We start from the raw sequence: 17150 nt of genomic DNA, 5'->3' as shown, positions 1-17150 counted from the left end.
ATTTGTTGAATCATTATCATCATGTATCAGTGTGACTGGCACCACTGTTTCTTAGCGAAGAGACCAGTGAGGTGATCGCTGAGAGTGTATTTCTTATCACCACACATAAATCTGATCTCTACTCCACTTCACACAACCCTCTGCAGTCTGAGACGCCCACAGAGTCTGTGCACCTAAGACCCATGACTTTGCACTCCTTGCTGCGCAATTAAAATTGGGCTATTAGTTTTTTTTATTAATTCTTGGAGACTTTATTCTTCATGATGTAAAATCATATGCCCATAGACTGATGCCAAATGTCTGCATGTTCATCTTTGTACCGAGGTATATCAAATTAGGCCACTTACTCCATTCTAGGAAACCTCCTATGAATTTAAAGTCACATATCAGTTATTTTCACACAGCGAGTGCAGCCAAATGCCCTACCTCTAAATGTTAATGAATCTGAAAAATGATTTGTGTATCCCACCCATGATTCGGATCCGCTCCAAAATGTAATGGGTTCTTCCTTGGCCCATGCTACACCCTTCAACCAAGTTTTGTGAAAGCTGCTAATATTTCTTCCATAATCCTGCTGACAAATGCACATACAGCAGCAAAAACATGACCTCCTTGGCAGATGTAACTATGGGACCTGTGAGGTAAAGCATTACTGAAATTTACAACCCTGTGATTAATACAGGTTCATTTGTTTTAAGAGGGTACAAATGCATGTTGCCATGTTTAAGTAGGGTGCTCTCCTTACCAGAACAGGCAGCAGCAGAGCCATGTATCCACCACAGAAGATGGCAAAGAAGACAGCGTAAACCATCAGCAGGATGTAGGAGGTTGCCAGTGGGGAGAGCAGGTTGACCAGGCCACAGAGGATCAGGTAGGCCTTGTGGTAGTGGTATTTATGGAGCAGGTTCCTGTCTGTCACCCAGCCCGAGGCCAGCTGGGCGATGGTCTCTGTGATACCTGTAACAGAGACAAGTGAGGCTTGTGAATGTCAAAGTAAAACTGTAAAATGAGACTGAGAGGTGAGAGCAAAAGGGCAAAAAAATAAGGCAAGTAAAAAGGAGACTTCTTTTTTAGGCTTTAATTGTTTGTTTTTAAATGTACGTTCCAGGAACTCCTGAGAAAGCATCATTAGTACAGAGTGGATTGTCCTGGTTGGAAAGAAGTAAAATAAGTGGACTGTTTCTTTAAGGAAGGAGTATGAGACAAGAGGCAGACTGTGGGATGAAAACAATAAAATATTCAGGTAGTAACAGGAAGCTGCTCTTTGGTAATGGAGTTTTTGATGAAATTCCAAAACACAAGAGCATCGCTGACTCTCTTCACTTTCAGTCTTCAACAATCAGGCAGCTGCATATTTAGAGAACAAACCCAGTCCAGCCACAGATGTCCACTTACCCATATAATTAAGTAAAATAAAGCAGACTCATTATTAAGCACTAGGTATAAATATTAAACTACTGCAATGCAAATGTACAGAGACTGTTTTAAGCTGCAGATGCATTAAAGAGTCCGTTCTCCCAAACACAACCCATAATGTTATCTATCCATGTAGAGAGTTTAGCTCAGGCTGAAATATCTCAACTATTAGATGCACTGCTATGGAATTTTGTAAATACACTAACTGTTCCCAGATGAATAATCCTGAGGCTGCCTTCATGAGGTTGACATTTCATTTTTCTTCATATTATATCTTGACAACTATTGGATGGTTTAACCATGAAATTTTGTACACACATTCACGTTCCCCTACGGATGAAATGTAACATTGTCTTATGAGCATGTTAGCATGTCACTCAAAGCACCACTGTGTCCAAGCACATCCTCACATATCCCTTTTCCATGAAATTACATTGTGGATTCTGGTAACCTTCGCTCTATCGCACAAACCAGTTTCTGTTTCCACCAGTTTTGAGTGAAACCATTGTAATCAAGGATGTGTCATCAACGGAGGGTGTTACAACAGACATAGTAACAATAGTGGCAAAATGCTGCATCACCCTGATAACCTACGAACTTTTGTTGTTACAGATTTGTTTTTGTCCAAAAAACAAGCATGGACCAACTTAACTCATGAGACCACTGCACACATTTTTTTTCTCCTGATGATTTCCCACTTGACTTCTTCATGCTCTCTTTCTAATCTGTAGAACACGGCACGCCCACTGATATTGTCACTGTTTGCACTTCAGGTTAAGAAAATCCTGCAATATTTTGGTTCCAGTTGAGAACTACATTTTTAGGTTCTGAACTATTTTATTTTTGGTTAGAATGCTCTGATACCCCTTTTTCACCAACATTTAACAGGTGCCATTAGGGTTCACGCACTGAACTTGTGGAAATGTGGGTAAGCTCCCTAGATAGCACCACAGTTCCAAGATATCGGAACAGGACAGTCTTAAGAACGAGAGCTAATTTGGTCTAAAAGGAGTATGAGGGGTTCAAATTTAGGTGCGGGACCTGAAGCTGTACCTGTTCCATGTTGATGGGAAAGAGGTAACAGAGCCACTACTGTGGTGGAAGACCTGTACTCTTGTTTTAATTTCGGTGAACCAGCCCTTAAATTTCCACATGAACTTTCAATTATCTTCATTCACCTGTCACGCCACTGGCTCCACTCCAATCACATGCAGACATGTTTCCTGACCTATGACATTCATGTCATAAAACAGTAACATTTGTCCTTTTGGTGTTAGATAATCCTGCTGGGACTTTAGTACGAACGCTGCTACAGCTGACCACAGTGATGAGAGGCCGACAGTCTTGTCTGCATTTTGAACTGATGCTCAAATCCACAGAAAGAGTTACATCTCAAAGTCAGCCACGGCACACCAAAGTGCAGTTCAAGTGCAGCTAAGGTAATCCATGAGGGCACCCACTTAAAGTTACCCACAGGGACTTGTGAGAGTTCCTTCAAAATCATGCAGTTATTTCATGCAATGCAAATCAAGCATTAAGGGAGTGAGTGTGCATCTAAACGTGTGTGTAGGAGAGTGAGGGTGGGGCAAAGACAGAATGTGAAAGAAGAATGACACTGCAGCAAAACTAGGTCTGCATTAATAACAAACGTGATGTCTAGACAAGTCTATTTCAGGTCCCAGTTTATTCCCGTCCTCGAGAATGTTTCCACACACAGTGGGTGGCAACATATCCATCTGTTAACATCTGTATTACATGAGTGACACACAGGCAAACTACTCATTATGCACTCTATCCCATCTGATTGATTGTTTGCTCCGGTCGGGTATGATGACTGGGCAGTTATGTGCTGTACTCTGCTGAGGTCAACTGGAACGCGATAGGCGGTACGGAAACTGCAGTGGTGTATTGACCGCCGCAGGAATAGCTACAAGCAGGCAGCACTGAGCCATTGATCAATGAAACAAACTGGTTCTATGCAGATCAGAGTTACCCATCCTCTGCTCAGCCTCTGCACCACAGCTGCACGGGCTGCAGTCACTGGCACACAGTTTGAACTCAAAATAAAATTTCTGCTGAATATGAATGAGCCTGCGTACAGTGTGTGTTACCAGGTACAGCATGCAGATATAACTTAATTGTGAGGTTACACTCCTTCACATAAATCAACATGTGGATGTAATTCATGACGATCAGCTATATCTTCACTCTTTAAGCCTCTGAATGAACTTCCCATGAATAAATCATGAAATGCCTCGCCAGTGAACACCTCTGCTTTCCTTACATAACTCGAGAGCGTTTCTCTCCTCAGAGGTTAGGGAGATGACATGAGGCAGCTGTGCTGTGTTTATGTGTCCTCCTCTAGCGACCCAAGACAGTGTCCTAGGGTGTCCCCTGCTTGCATCCAGACGAGTTGTGAATTTGTTTGTGTGTTTTAGCCTCAGCAGGTTTGTCCAGGCCTGCAGCTGTTCCTGTTCAAACTCAGTACACTGCGGTTTAAATTTGGCCTTTCTGAGTAGCACGTTAAGCCAACTGCATCAGGCATTATTAGTTCTCAGCGTAGTGCTGACAGGTATAGAAGGTGTACAGTATGCGCATGCCGCTGGGCATTAATAGACCATTAGGGAGCTGCAAAGTGCGGAAAAGTGCCATTTCCTTTACTTCAAAGAGGGACATTTTGTCACCACATTAAAGCAAAGGGTTCTAAAAGGCATGTTGGTTTTCCCAGCTTCTCTGAGGTGGCAGTTGGCTTGTCCTGCCTCCTCTTTTGTACGCATTGCCGCCTCAGTGCTCCTCTGCAAAGTATCAGCCACTTTAGAACTGGACTCCAACAAAAGCTTGGGAGCCCCTCTTGTCACCACGCCAACAACTTTACTCAGTTAGCTGTTGCTTAGCGACTCCAGTTAGCTCCAGTGTTGGCGGCCGAGGGTTGAGGAGCAGACTGACCCGGACGATAGTGGCCTCCCTCCCTCAGCCGAGTCAATGGGCCTCTATGACAAGCGCTGGGTCAGGGAAAGAGGGACAGCAGGACACTAGGATGGTGGCTTTGTGGTGCGGGTGGCACCCCGTCTCTCTAGCTCTGTCTCTCTTTCTCTCTCATCACAGTGCACGTGACGAGAGAATGTGACAGAACAAACGTGTCTGAGTCAAAGGAATCTGTCAGTCTTGCTGTTGGCTCGCGCTGAGTGCTGGCATGAAGCTCAGAAGTAACTTCATAGACCATTAGGGAAAACTCAGACAACTATATCCTCTGGTTTTTGTTACACTTCTACAGAAACAGTGTAGAGATTTGTCTAAGAGCACATAAAGCCAATTTGTCTGCTAGTTTTTGTGTATCTGAGGTAATTTAACACAGTCGTGTTATTTGACACCAATCTTAGTTTTGTCTAAATCCATAAATGTTTTCATCCCAGCTGTGTTTCCTGTGCAGGCTGTAGTGTTTTCTTGTGACCTTTTCCTTACTTTTACCCCATTTTCTGTGTCCAGCTGCTGATGCACACCAACGCTGACAGAGGTAACACTGTGTATTCACAGGCCGTCTACACAGGGTACATTAAAATGATAGATTTTTTCCAGGACACCAAAACAGTCTTTTCGGCAATCTAAAACAATTTCCTCCACAGCCAAAGCATTGCTACATAATTCAAACATTTAAATTTAATTTCACAATGACTAGATGTGATGTGAATTTAAGACATGTATGAAAATGTCAGCACTTCTTGTGTTGGTATGACAATAGCATCTCTCACACCTTCTCCCTTTATTGCATCTGAAAGCTAGTGATGTGACTGTAATTACTCTTATCCTAAAGTCACCTGTAATCAAAGGTAACACTATCTCTGTCTGCTGAGGACTGATTACCAAGGGATGCATTACAAAACAGAAGCATGTAACTGATAAATGCAGGTCCCCATCTGGTGCATTTCAATTATTCACAAAGCCTGACCAAGCACTCTTAAAGAATTACATGCACATGTGGTCAGTGGTCAAAATGTTAATGCTGTTTTCTGTTCATATGGAGTGGCCTCATCAGTGGCATTCTGCTGAACCCACCCGCCTTGGCCAGTGGACCAAAGTTCAGCTTTTATGTAAGCACATTCATTACATAAGACTGCAGAGTCTGAGCAGCTCACAAATTATTAATGCCTAGAAGTTGACTGAGGACTTTTTTCTTTTGCACTGCTTCTTAAACCCAGTCTTAAAGGAACCCGGACCTCCCTCTGAACAGTTGCTGTGAATTCCCTGCTGGAAGCCACATTCAAAGACAGACGGCATTAAAGGGACAGTTCATCCTCAAAATCAAAGATACATATTTTTCCTCTTACCTGTAGTGCTATTTATTGGTCTAGATTGTTTTAGTGTAGGTTACCGAGTGTTGGAGATATCAGCTGTAGAGATGTCTGTCTTCTCAGGAATATAATGGAACTAGATGGCACTCGGCTCGTGGTGCTAATAGCGCTAAAAGAATACATTTGAAAAACTCAACAGCAATGTCTCTTTCCAGAAATCATGACCCATTATCACCAAACAGAGGGAAGTGTGCATCCACTGCAAGCTCACCTAGCAATACTGAGCTAGCTAAAGTTACAGCTCAGCTGAGGAGGACGCCATTAATGTTTAAAACCTGTCATGAGCACCATACATGCTTCTTTCTGCAAGGTCATACAGTTGGTGGGTGTGGTTCAGTAAAAAGAAAATAGTTCCTACATGAAACTGCTCGCAACAAGGTCTGTGGATTATCTTGAGTAACTGGGTCATTATTTCTGGAGGGAAACATTGCTGTTGAACTTTTCGAATGTATTTTTTTTGCACGTTGAGCAAGACGAGCTGAGTGCCATCTAGTTCCGCTATATTTGGGAGAAGGTAGACGTCTCTTCAGCAGATATCTCCAAAACTCATCAACTCATACCAAACCAATCTAAGTTGATAAATAGCACTACAGGTGTGAGAGGGAAACATGTATTTTTGATTTTGGGGTGAACTGTCCCTTTATTACAGTAAATTTAATCAGGAGTTTGTTAGATTTATAACTAGCATCAGGGCTGTTCTTTGACTTTATGCTTCATTCACATTTCAGACAGTCAAATGCAGACTGGTCTCTAATCTAGAAGATGGAAATTTGTGCACACTTCCACTGTTAAAATCCAACAGTTTCACCTTTCAAGCAATAAGTGAACTTAAATAGGAGAAGTATGAAAACAACAGCCAGTGTATTACCCTGTTATTCATACGTATACAGTACAGGCCAAAAGTTTGGACACACCTTCTCATTCAATGCGTTTTCTTTATTTTCATGACTATTTACATTGTAGATTCTCACTGAAGGCATCAAAACTATGAATGAACACATGTGGAGTTATGTACTTAACAAAAAAAGGTGAAATAACTGAAAACATGTTTTATATTCTAGTTTCTTCAAAATAGCCACCCTTTGCTCTGATTACTGTTTTGCACACTCTTGGCATTCTCTCCATGAGCTTCAAGAGGTAGTCACCTGAAATGGTTTTCCAACAGTCTTAAAGGAGTCCCCAGAGGTGTTTAGCACTTGTTGGCCCCTTTGCCTTCACTCTGCGGTCCAGCTCACCCCAAACCATCTCCATTGGGTTCAGGTCCGGTGACTGTGGAGGCCAGGTCATCTGCCGCAGCACTCCATCACTCTCCTTCTTGGTCAAATAGCCCTTACACAGCCTGGAGGTGTGTTTGGGGTCATTGTCCTGTTGAAAAATAAATGATCGTCCAACTAAACGCAAACCGGATGGGATGGCATGTCGCTGCAGGATGCTGTGGTAGCCATGCTGGTTCAGTGTGCCTTCAATTTTGAATAAATCCCCAACAGTGTCACCAGCAAAACACCCCCACACCATCACACCTCCTCCTCCATGCTTCACAGTGGGAACCAGGCATGTGGAATCCATCCGTTCACCTTTTCTGCGTCTCACAAAGACACGGCGCTTGGAACCAAAGATCTCAAATTTGGACTCATCAGACCAAAGCACAGATTTCCACTGGTCTAATGTCCATTCCTTGTGTTTCTTGGCCCAAACAAATCTCTTCTGCTTGTTGCCTCTCCTTAGCAGTGGTTTCCTAGCAGCTATTTGACCATGAAGGCCTGATTGGCGCAGTCTCCTCTTAACAGTTGTTCTAGAGATGGGTCTGCTGCTAGAACTCTGTGTGGCATTCATCTGGTCTCTGATCTGAGCTGCTGTTAACTTGCCATTTCTGAGGCTGGTGACTCGGATGAACTTATCCTCAGAAGCAGAGGTGACTCTTGGTCTTCCTTTCCTGGGTCGGTCCTCATGTGTGCCAGTTTCGTTGTAGCGCTTGATGGTTTTTGCGACTCCACTTGGGGACACATTTAAAGTTTTTGCAATTTTCCGGACTGACTGACCTTCATTTCTTAAAGTAATGATGGCCACTCGTTTTTCTTTAGTTAGCTGATTGGTTCTTGCCATAATATGAATTTTAACAGTTGTCCAATAGGGCTGTCGGCTGTGTATTAACCTGACTTCCGCACAACACAACTGATGGTCCCAACCCCATTGATAAAGCAAGAAATTCCACTAATTAACCCTGATAAGGCACACCTGTGAAGTGGAAACCATTTCAGGTGACTACCTCTTGAAGCTCATGGAGAGAATGCCAAGAGTGTGCAAAGCAGTAATCAGAGCAAAGGGTGGCTATTTTGAAGAAACTAGAATATAAAACATGTTTTCAGTTATTTCACCTTTTTTTGTTAAGTACATAACTCCACATGTGTTCATTCATAGTTTTGATGCCTTCAGTGAGAATCTACAATGTAAATAGTCATGAAAATAAAGAAAACGCATTGAATGGGAAGGTGTGTCCAAACTTTTGGCCTGTACTGTATATTTAGGGAAATACGCTTGCTTCCGCAAGCTGAAACACTTTTTCCAAAATGTCAAACTATTGCATTTGGGTGGATCACAAAACATAGTTGACCAATGTGTGCCTCACCTGCCACAGAGATGATGAATGAAGCATCCATGGCATCGATGTCCAGGGTTCTGGCACGGGCAGACAGGTGGAAATAGGGGATGAAGTAGGCCAGCTGGCTGAAGACCAAGGACCAAGTGTAGATACAAAAGAATGGGTCCTTCAGCAGGGAGAAATCCAGTACTTTGGCTTTTATGATGGCCGCCTCACTTGGCGTGCTGGCATGTGAGGGAACTCCGACAATGGTGGACCCATTCATGCTGCCATTTAGCTCCGCTGAGCTGTCTGGAGTTGTGGGTTTACACTGACCCAAGTCACGGTGGGGCTCATGGCCATTCACACCATTGAGGACCAGTCTGGTCAGTTCAGGGTTCACTGACTGGTCCTGGAGTCCCTGAGTACACTGGCCCCCCAGGTTGTCAGTGTCCCCATTAGGGAAGGGAGGAGGAGGGGATGGGAATGAGTCTGATTTGGAGATGCCATTGGATAAGTGAGAGGAGCCATTCAAGCAGCTCTTAGTGTATTCCTTCTCTGAGGAGCTCTTGAGGGAAATAGCAGGGCTCTTTTGAATGGGGGAAGAGGTAGGGTTTGACGCGGGGGGCTTCACTTTGATGGGTCGCAGAAGCATCCCAGTGGCCACCAGGTTCAGCATGAGGCCACCAAGAATCAGCATTGCACCTGTGAAGGACAAAGACAGTTCAGGACCCAACATGTCACATTGTATGTGCTGTATTTCTCCTCACACACAAAAAGGGAATACACCATAGAGATACCCACATACATTATACAGTGTGCACCAATCAGTAACAGATTTGTCCTGCATACCTTGCCAAGCATACTTGTCCAGGAGCAGCTGAGTGAATGGAGCAAGGGCAAAGGTCAAACCCATCCCAGAACGTCCAATTGCATACGCTGTCGCTAACCTCTTTCGGAAGTACAGCGCTGTGACGACTGAGAAGGATTGGTATAGTAGTGCAAAACCAATTCCTATGAGGAGTAAAGAAGGTTATCATTATCAGCCAATGTGTGTTTCACAGCAATGTGGATAGACAAGAGAAAAAAATTAATCAAATAGATAGGAAGAGATGTCCTCATGCAGGAGATGACCTTGGTTTAGAGTCATTGGGGAAACAGCAGATGTGGATCTCATTGGTCCACAGATTTCTACTCACCTACTATAACTCCCATGCTGATGTAGAGGAACACCACACTGCTGGCGAAAATACTCATGAGGAAGCCTCCACTAACCAGCACTGCCCCGGCGATGGAGGTCACCCTGGTTCCTACCTTGGCACAGGCCACTGAGGCAATGGGTGCTACAGAGGATACAGGAGAGGACGCACAAAGACAAAGCTAGTTTCAAATGTAAAACAGATTCTGACCAAAGATTCTGCAAAAGAAAATGCAAATGTAGCTGCTTTTCCATCCGCAACTGTTACGCAAATATTAATAATTTGTACATGAAATAAGCAGTAGGTAATGCTAACTCTCTGGTATCACTGCAGAAGATGGCACAGTAAGATGATGTCATTCAAAGAAATCTCAAATGAAGGAAAACAATGTATGAATAATAACAGTGAGCACACCAGAGAATGGAAACAGTGAGTTATGAACAACCAATATTACAGCTATGTGCTCTTGGAAGAGTTCTGGTAACAGCCCTGTGTGCATAAGCGTGTTAAAAGCACTCCAGAGACAACGACGAGAGTTTGCAGTGGCCTATGCTGTTGTCATTCACTCACTGAATCTGTCCATTGCACTTAGTTGCATGTACCTTTAATCGATACACCAGCTTTTCCACCTCCCCAAAGCGTTAAGACATCTTTGTGACATTACAAGATTGTCAGGGGTGTTTTTATATGCAAACTGAAAATGTGCATAAAAGGGGGTGGATGAAATGCGCCGACAAAATGTTTTTTTTTCTTAATTTTCTACTTTTCAACATCTAAGTGTGAACACACAGAGGAAAAGTGGCTTCAAACAGTAAAAGCTCTGCTCTCTTTTTACAAAATCACTGATGACATGAAGGAGAGAGGACAGAAGTCGACAAACTTATCGCAGAGCCTTGTAGGGGATGCAGACAGAGTTTACTTTTTTTCTGATACAAACCCCCTGACAGACGCAGACTCGACATGATGGAGCCGATCCAGCTGATGCTCTCTGACGAGCCTCCAAACTCATCTTGGAACGCCACAAAGAAGATCCCGAAACTCTTCAGTGTTCCCATCACTAGGACATTCACCTGCACATGCATATACACATGAAAATAAAGGGACAGAGATCAGTGCTAGCAGAGATTGAGAGCATGCATGTGTGGTAAATACCAATGTTGTTGTCAAGGCAACCTAACCTAACCTGTCTACCAAAGACTGTGAGACTTTAGCAATCTTATAAGTTTCGTGCAAGATACACTGTGCAACATGGATCTAATAAACTTGGGTATGACATCAAGTTTGATGTATGCAGACTGTACAATGACAACCCCTGATGAATCGCAAGCTATGATGTACATCCATCGATGTCAATACACAAAAACAAAACATCAATGTACACCATCCATCTAAACCACTGTAGTGGTGAGAGAAAAATGAAAACAAACATGAAATCGAGCCCTCGCTATGGTGGCATTTATGTGTGTTGAATAAAGTCCTTAGAAGAGGAGGAGGAGGCCATGCCAATTTCTGCAACAAGAGCTCAATGTAAGTATTTATTAGCACCTACTGGCATTTAGCATTACTACCATTTAGTGTTAGCGCCATTACATGCTGCACTTCTATTGGTTGGTTAGTAGATGTAAGTGGTAGCAGCAGTCACACTGTGCGATGGTCTCTGGCCAGTCTTGAACCTCTCTCACTGTGTGATGTAGGACCACCGTTTTAGAGTCGTGACCAAAGATATCACTACGTGTCTTTCAGGCTGGTCATCTTTAATCTGAGACAGCCCAAAGCCACACAGTGTACACCGGGCTAAAGAGGTTAAGAGCTCAAGACCAGACCAGCAAGAGTCCCACACTTAATGATACGCTTATGATACAATGTGCAATATGCAAACTACTGGACCTAAATTTGATCTGGAAGATACACATTCCCATGAAAACACCCACAAAAATCAACTGAAGATTCCTCTTCATTCAACTTTTTTTTTTATCCAGTACTGTATTTATGTGTGTATGTATAAGTGTACCATGAGAAATGTCTTGATAAAATAATCAAAAGGCATCACAGAGGTGAATTTTATGTGTGGGGTCCTTTCCTTTGTTTTCTATGAACAAACAAAACTCATTTTTTGCACAGGCTATTCAGTGATATCCCTGCAGCTGTGCACTTAACCAATGTTGAAATAAAATCCTGACTCCTCTTTGTCTGAGACCAAGACCAATCATTTTTTGCCCAGATCTAATTCGTGTTCTTGTTACACTCTGTGAAACACACATATGGAGACTTGGAAAAAGGAAACATGAGAAGTAGCAGATTAAAATGTTGTTATTTTGCTGCCACCATCCTATTAGGGAGCTTCTTGGAAAAGACCAAAAGCCACATCATTTCAATATCAGTAATTGATCACAGTGTTTGGGAAAACACAATGCTGATCAACACTGCTGGGCTAATTGTTCACAAGTCTGAGAGATGAGGGATCATAAACAACTAAGATGGACATACCAGGAAGCAGTGCAGTACCACCATCCAGCCCCAGCCTCCATCTGGAGGGTCCTCATACTGGATCTCTTTCTCCTTCTCCTTCTTTGAGGACATGGCATCTTTCCTGAACAGGTTCATGGCTGCCTTGGTTTCACTAAGAGAGAAAAAAAAAAACATCAATAACTTCCAAGTCTCATAGGAAGCCTGATCAGAAGCACTGAACACATCACATTGATCACAGGGGATACATATTCTAGCATAACAGCATGAGAGTTGTGAGAGGAAAAAAAAAATATGTATAAAAAAACTAATTTACAAAAAATTGTAAACCTCAAAGTCAGTCAAATCAATTTTGAACCATTCAAAAAGACAAATGATGCTCAACATAAATCTGTTATCATTATTTTACAGTACAGAATGATCCTGTTAGCCTGATGTGGAAAAACTTCACCCTTCATTTTGAGAAATAAAAGCACAAACCTGTCGAGCATCAGTTGTCCTCCAATATTTAAGTTCAAAACAACACAAATTGGCCAGAGAAGCTCCTTATATAGCACGCACAAGAACAGAAATAAACCAAAACCTTTAAAAACATTACGTTCATTCAGCCTTTGACAGTGTTTCCCACATCATAATCTGGCTATCATGGGCGGCAGCTATGAGTTCATCTTATCTCAACCTCCAGAGTTTCCTCACATATTTTACGTCAAATGTGACAGACTGTGAAGCCTCTGAAAATAACAAAAATTACCAATGACTAATCATGATGACATTCACACACCTGCATGTACAAAGCATAAAGGACAGTAGACAGTAACGTTGTATTAACTTGTTAAGTCACTGAGCTGTGAAACAGGTCAGTTACAGTACAGCTAAACACGGTTACTTTTCCACCTCTTTTGCTCTTATTACAGCAACTGCACTGGACTCAATGTCTCAGCAGTGTTTACATTTAGTGTAAATATTCAATCGTGTATCTAGGACTGTTCCAGGAGGAGGCGGTTATGCAGAGTTACCTGGGTAAGTGTTCAAAGTAAAAGCAAGAAACCCTCTCACCTTTCTCTTGAAATTGACTTTTAAACAACCACACACTCAGCTGTTAAGGTGAGATTTGGGATTTGGATACAAGGACTCATGGGCATCGATTTCAGGGGGGGGAGGCATAGGGAACATGTCTTCCACAATATTTAGAAAATGTGCAATAATACCATACGTAAAAGTACCAGAGGAATTTTATTTTGACATAATTAAAGACATTTAAACCAAATATTCATGCAGAAAATGCACATTTTTTTGCATAAAAATTGGCAGAATGCATGAAACCACCCTTCAAGGCTATAGCACTGACTTTCCCTCTCATCCCATGCTATCACAGCAGCACTTCCCCTGTCATTCATGAAGTTACAGCAGAGATCGGAATCATTTTAGAGCAAGTACACACACTGATGATGAAGATAATGCAGTTCGGAGTGGCACGTGGCAGAGGGGGTCAAAAGGGGTGATAATGGATTACTGAGTGAATTGATAATTAAATGTTTTGTTAACAAAATGTCATGTATGGCGTGCATAATGTTCTGGCGTGTCCACGTGTGTGTTTATGTGGTATATGTGTAACTTCTGAAGTTAAGCCGTAAAGACTGCAGCTTTGCGAAATGAACCTGAGCTCCTGCGGTGAGATGATTGAGGAGCGACCTGTTCATGCCTGTGTTGAGAGCCAGCTTTACTGCAGTGTGACCTTGAGTTACTTTGAGACTTTCTTGGAACATGTTTCCAAAAGAATCCTCATCCTGAGACTTTGACTTGTGTCTGCAGGTTCTTAATGAGCTGTGTTAGAAAGAATCATAAAGGACTTTATAAATGCATGAGCTACAGTAGAGTCAAACATGGGCAAACAGAACAAATACTCAAGAATAGTATCTGATAAAACACAATTTCCAGACAACTACCAGTCAATATTAAGATTTTAACTAGAATCAAAATCAATTCTAAATCAATCAAACCTCTGCAGAGCCCACAGCTGGATGCAAGGGTGGTGTAGGCAAGATGGCGATGAGCAAACTCAGCTATTTACTGTATAAATACATAATGCTGTGTGTGTCCTAGTGAGGCATCTGCACTGAATCCCAAGGTCACTGAGGGATGAGCGCTGCAAGTGAGTGGTGATGCACCATGGCTGACAACACAGAGACGTGTCAAGTCTGTTCGGCTTCACAATCTTTAGGCTAAACCACAGAATGTAAAAATTTTTGGTCTGATGCCAGGCTTTTGTCACAGACTGTCTGGTGTAGCCTGGAGCTGAAGATACACATGCAGCACAGAGAGGCCAAGTCAAGTGAACAGACAGTGTGTGTCAGTGCAAAGATAGAATAGTTACACAGTACAAAATGAGACAGGTAAAAGATTAAAAAATGAAATTCCTCTGCCTCCTCTAAAAAAAACCTGACATCTCCTCTTTGACTTAGTCTTTGCCTGTATTTTGTTGTATATGTTGTGTCGTATTTTTGTATAGAATTACTCCATGCTCAGTAATCTTACACTTATTGTTTTAATTCTTAACGCCTTACCAGGGACAGTGGCTGCAAACTAGCCATGGCTAGAAACCTGTATGCACTGCATCTACTTTGTATTTTACATGTGAAGCAATGTCTTATGCTTTTGTCTTTTTTTTTAAATAAACAAGCAAATTAATAAAAAGTTCTGGTTGATGCATTGCCTATTTTTCACCTGAAATGTTTTCAAAAACAGAACTTTTTGGCTGTAAAATGAGAAAATTGGCTGGTGGACCAGTGCATGTGGTGCTTGGTACTTTGGTTGATCATTTCCAACATGGCTGCCAGGTCACAAACTTTCTCATTTTACAGCTAAATAGTAACACAACTAAAACTTTAGAGAAAACTGGCACTGCAGAACCAAAATCTTGATTCATATTTGATCAGTGCTGTTGAGTCTGCAGTTCATGAGCAGTGACTGACATGACTGACAGCTTGGTTAGAGACTCCTTGGCTCTGATTGGCTGACTTTGATGTGTCGTAGATTCTAAGAAGAGGAGGAGAGACAACATGTTTTTCAAAGACCATCTGTCTCATGTATGTCTTTAAAAAAGTAGTTATAGTTTCAGAAAGTTTCAGCAAAGTTATTTCCCTAACAGTCACCAACTGTAGCTTTAATGAAACCTGACTAAATTACGGTGTGACATGTCTCGCTCAGCCTCAGTTGCTGGAGAGCAAAGACACCATGAACAAAGTAAAAGGAGAGGGTCTAGTAAACCTGCGCCTTTTGTAGTCTGCATCAGTAACTCATTCAAACTGAGACATGTATAAGAAGCAGAGACCACATTAGGCAGAGAGCACAGAGCGGATTAAAAGGGGAATGAATTGGGCCAGTGTACTGTGAGGAAAGTATTTCCCCCCCATGTGCTGTACACACGTTGTCCTCAGAGTGTGCTTGAGTGCATGTTTGTGAATGTGCCGGGGGTCTGAGGGTTTGAGCGATGGGGGATTGGAGATCAGAGCTTTGTAGTGTGGTGCTAACACCATGTTACTGCACACTTCCACCATGAGGTTCTCTCTCCAGTTTTAACACTGTGCTTCTAATCTGATATTTATTTGCTGAATAATGTTCTCCAGGATCTGTCCTTGCATGACACCATTTATAAATCTGTAAATCAAAAAAGTATTTCCCAAACCCCAATGAGACACTATTAACAGATGTTTTCATCTCCACAATCTGAAAGACTGATTTACGACAAGTAACACTGCACATCAAGTCCAGACTGAGCAAACTAGAAACAGAAGTCCTAAAGGGGTCCTGTGGAGTTTTCTCATAAACAAAAATGATGTTTACATTCAGTGTTACTCACCAAAACACATGTATCCTCCAGCTCTCCAGCATTTCTTTCCTCATAAAACACTTGCAATGCTGATTTTTTTTTAAACTTTAAATCCTGGATTGTTTACATCCATGTTGGCGCATAGCTGCATATTTTGGTGTGTTACCACCAACTGCTGATCAGTAGACTAATGAGAAATTACTGGCAGGAATATGGACTTCATTACCCAGGTGCATATGCATCACACAGCTTTGTCTCTCTACTAGAGGTCAAAAACTAAACGAGGAACCTTTAACAAAAAAATGAACAGTTTTGGGAAATACGCCTATTCACTTTCTGGCAGTGAGTCAGATAAGAAGATGAATACCACTCGCATATCTGTTCTCGCACAGCAGATTTTGAATGTCCTGATGGCTGAGTGGTTGTGGTATTTTACAAATGGCAGTAACATCCTCAGTTTGTTTTGGGTCAGGGGCCTGCATGTTATGCAGGTGTTGTATGTTACACCATCACCCTCTCCCCTTAAAGTAAAGGTGAACATGCGAAAAACAACCCATGACCATTTGTTACAGGATTTATGTACAGGTAAGGGTAAGACAGATATGGTGTTCCTGTGGCGATTTTGGGTGTTTCTCATGAATATTGAATAGATACTGTCCTATCTATTTGGAGAATGGATGCACCTGATTTGAATAAGTTAGAGCCAGAAGTTTTGCTGCAGTCTAACAGAAAAATACTAGAATTGCCACCATGTGTTTGTCGGTCTCCACAAAGCAGTCAAGTTGCAGTTATAGTTTACATCCAGGTCCGTGAAAACATGGATGCTTCACACACATCTTCCTCCCGGCAGCACAGAAGATCTATACAATCTGTACAGTTTCAAGATTAGAGTCACCAATACAGTATCTAACCAAATGTCTACCCTTCTGTTCCTGAGATATGACGTTGAGAAATGGCTAAAAAAGTGTTTTTACAGAACATTATGATGTCACAGTGAAGTTGACCTTTGACCTTTTGGATATAAAATGTCGTCATTTCATCATTTGTGAGAAATTTTTGTCATAGTCAGGGTGTGAATTCTTAAGTAATGTCCAAAAACATGTTTTGTGAGGTTACAGTGACCTTTGACCACTTTCTTGCAATATTGTGTTCATGAGGACGGGCTGTATGGATGGTCTGACAGGCTGACGGATGGACAACTCCAAAATATAATGCCTCCGACCAGACCGTCAGAAATCTATGGGGCCATTATGGTAGCAAAATAGCTGCAAATGCGTATCTCAATCTGTGTGTGCGTAATCAGATTTGTACAT

General features: G+C 42.1%; 1 protein-coding gene across 4 annotated transcripts in view; it reads right to left on the bottom strand.

Moving 5' to 3' along the window:
• slc16a4 (solute carrier family 16 member 4) overlaps nucleotides 1–17150 on the bottom strand; it is a 41425-nt gene that overhangs the window by 12279 nt on the left and 11996 nt on the right. For 3 of the 4 annotated variants that reach the window (XM_078170073.1, XM_033629774.2, XM_033629775.2), the window contains 6 exons: nucleotides 12030–12162; nucleotides 10480–10612; nucleotides 9543–9686; nucleotides 9196–9357; nucleotides 8392–9048; nucleotides 746–957 (listed from right to left, as the gene is read on the bottom strand). In XM_078170073.1, the coding sequence (XP_078026199.1) occupies nucleotides 746–957; nucleotides 8392–9048; nucleotides 9196–9357; nucleotides 9543–9686; nucleotides 10480–10612; nucleotides 12030–12146 (1425 nt within the window). In that variant the 5' untranslated portion in view covers nucleotides 12147–12162. Of the gene's footprint in view, nucleotides 1–745; nucleotides 958–8391; nucleotides 9049–9195; nucleotides 9358–9542; nucleotides 9687–10479; nucleotides 10613–12029; nucleotides 12163–12488; nucleotides 12556–17150 lie in introns of those variants that run through there. The other variant, XM_078170072.1, reaches the window with a different exon arrangement.

The sequence above is a fragment of the Epinephelus lanceolatus genome, chromosome 8 (assembly GCF_041903045.1).
Source record: "Epinephelus lanceolatus isolate andai-2023 chromosome 8, ASM4190304v1, whole genome shotgun sequence".
Taxonomy (NCBI): Eukaryota; Metazoa; Chordata; class Actinopteri; order Perciformes; family Serranidae; genus Epinephelus; species Epinephelus lanceolatus.
This window is presented reverse-complemented; position numbering and strand designations above follow the sequence as displayed.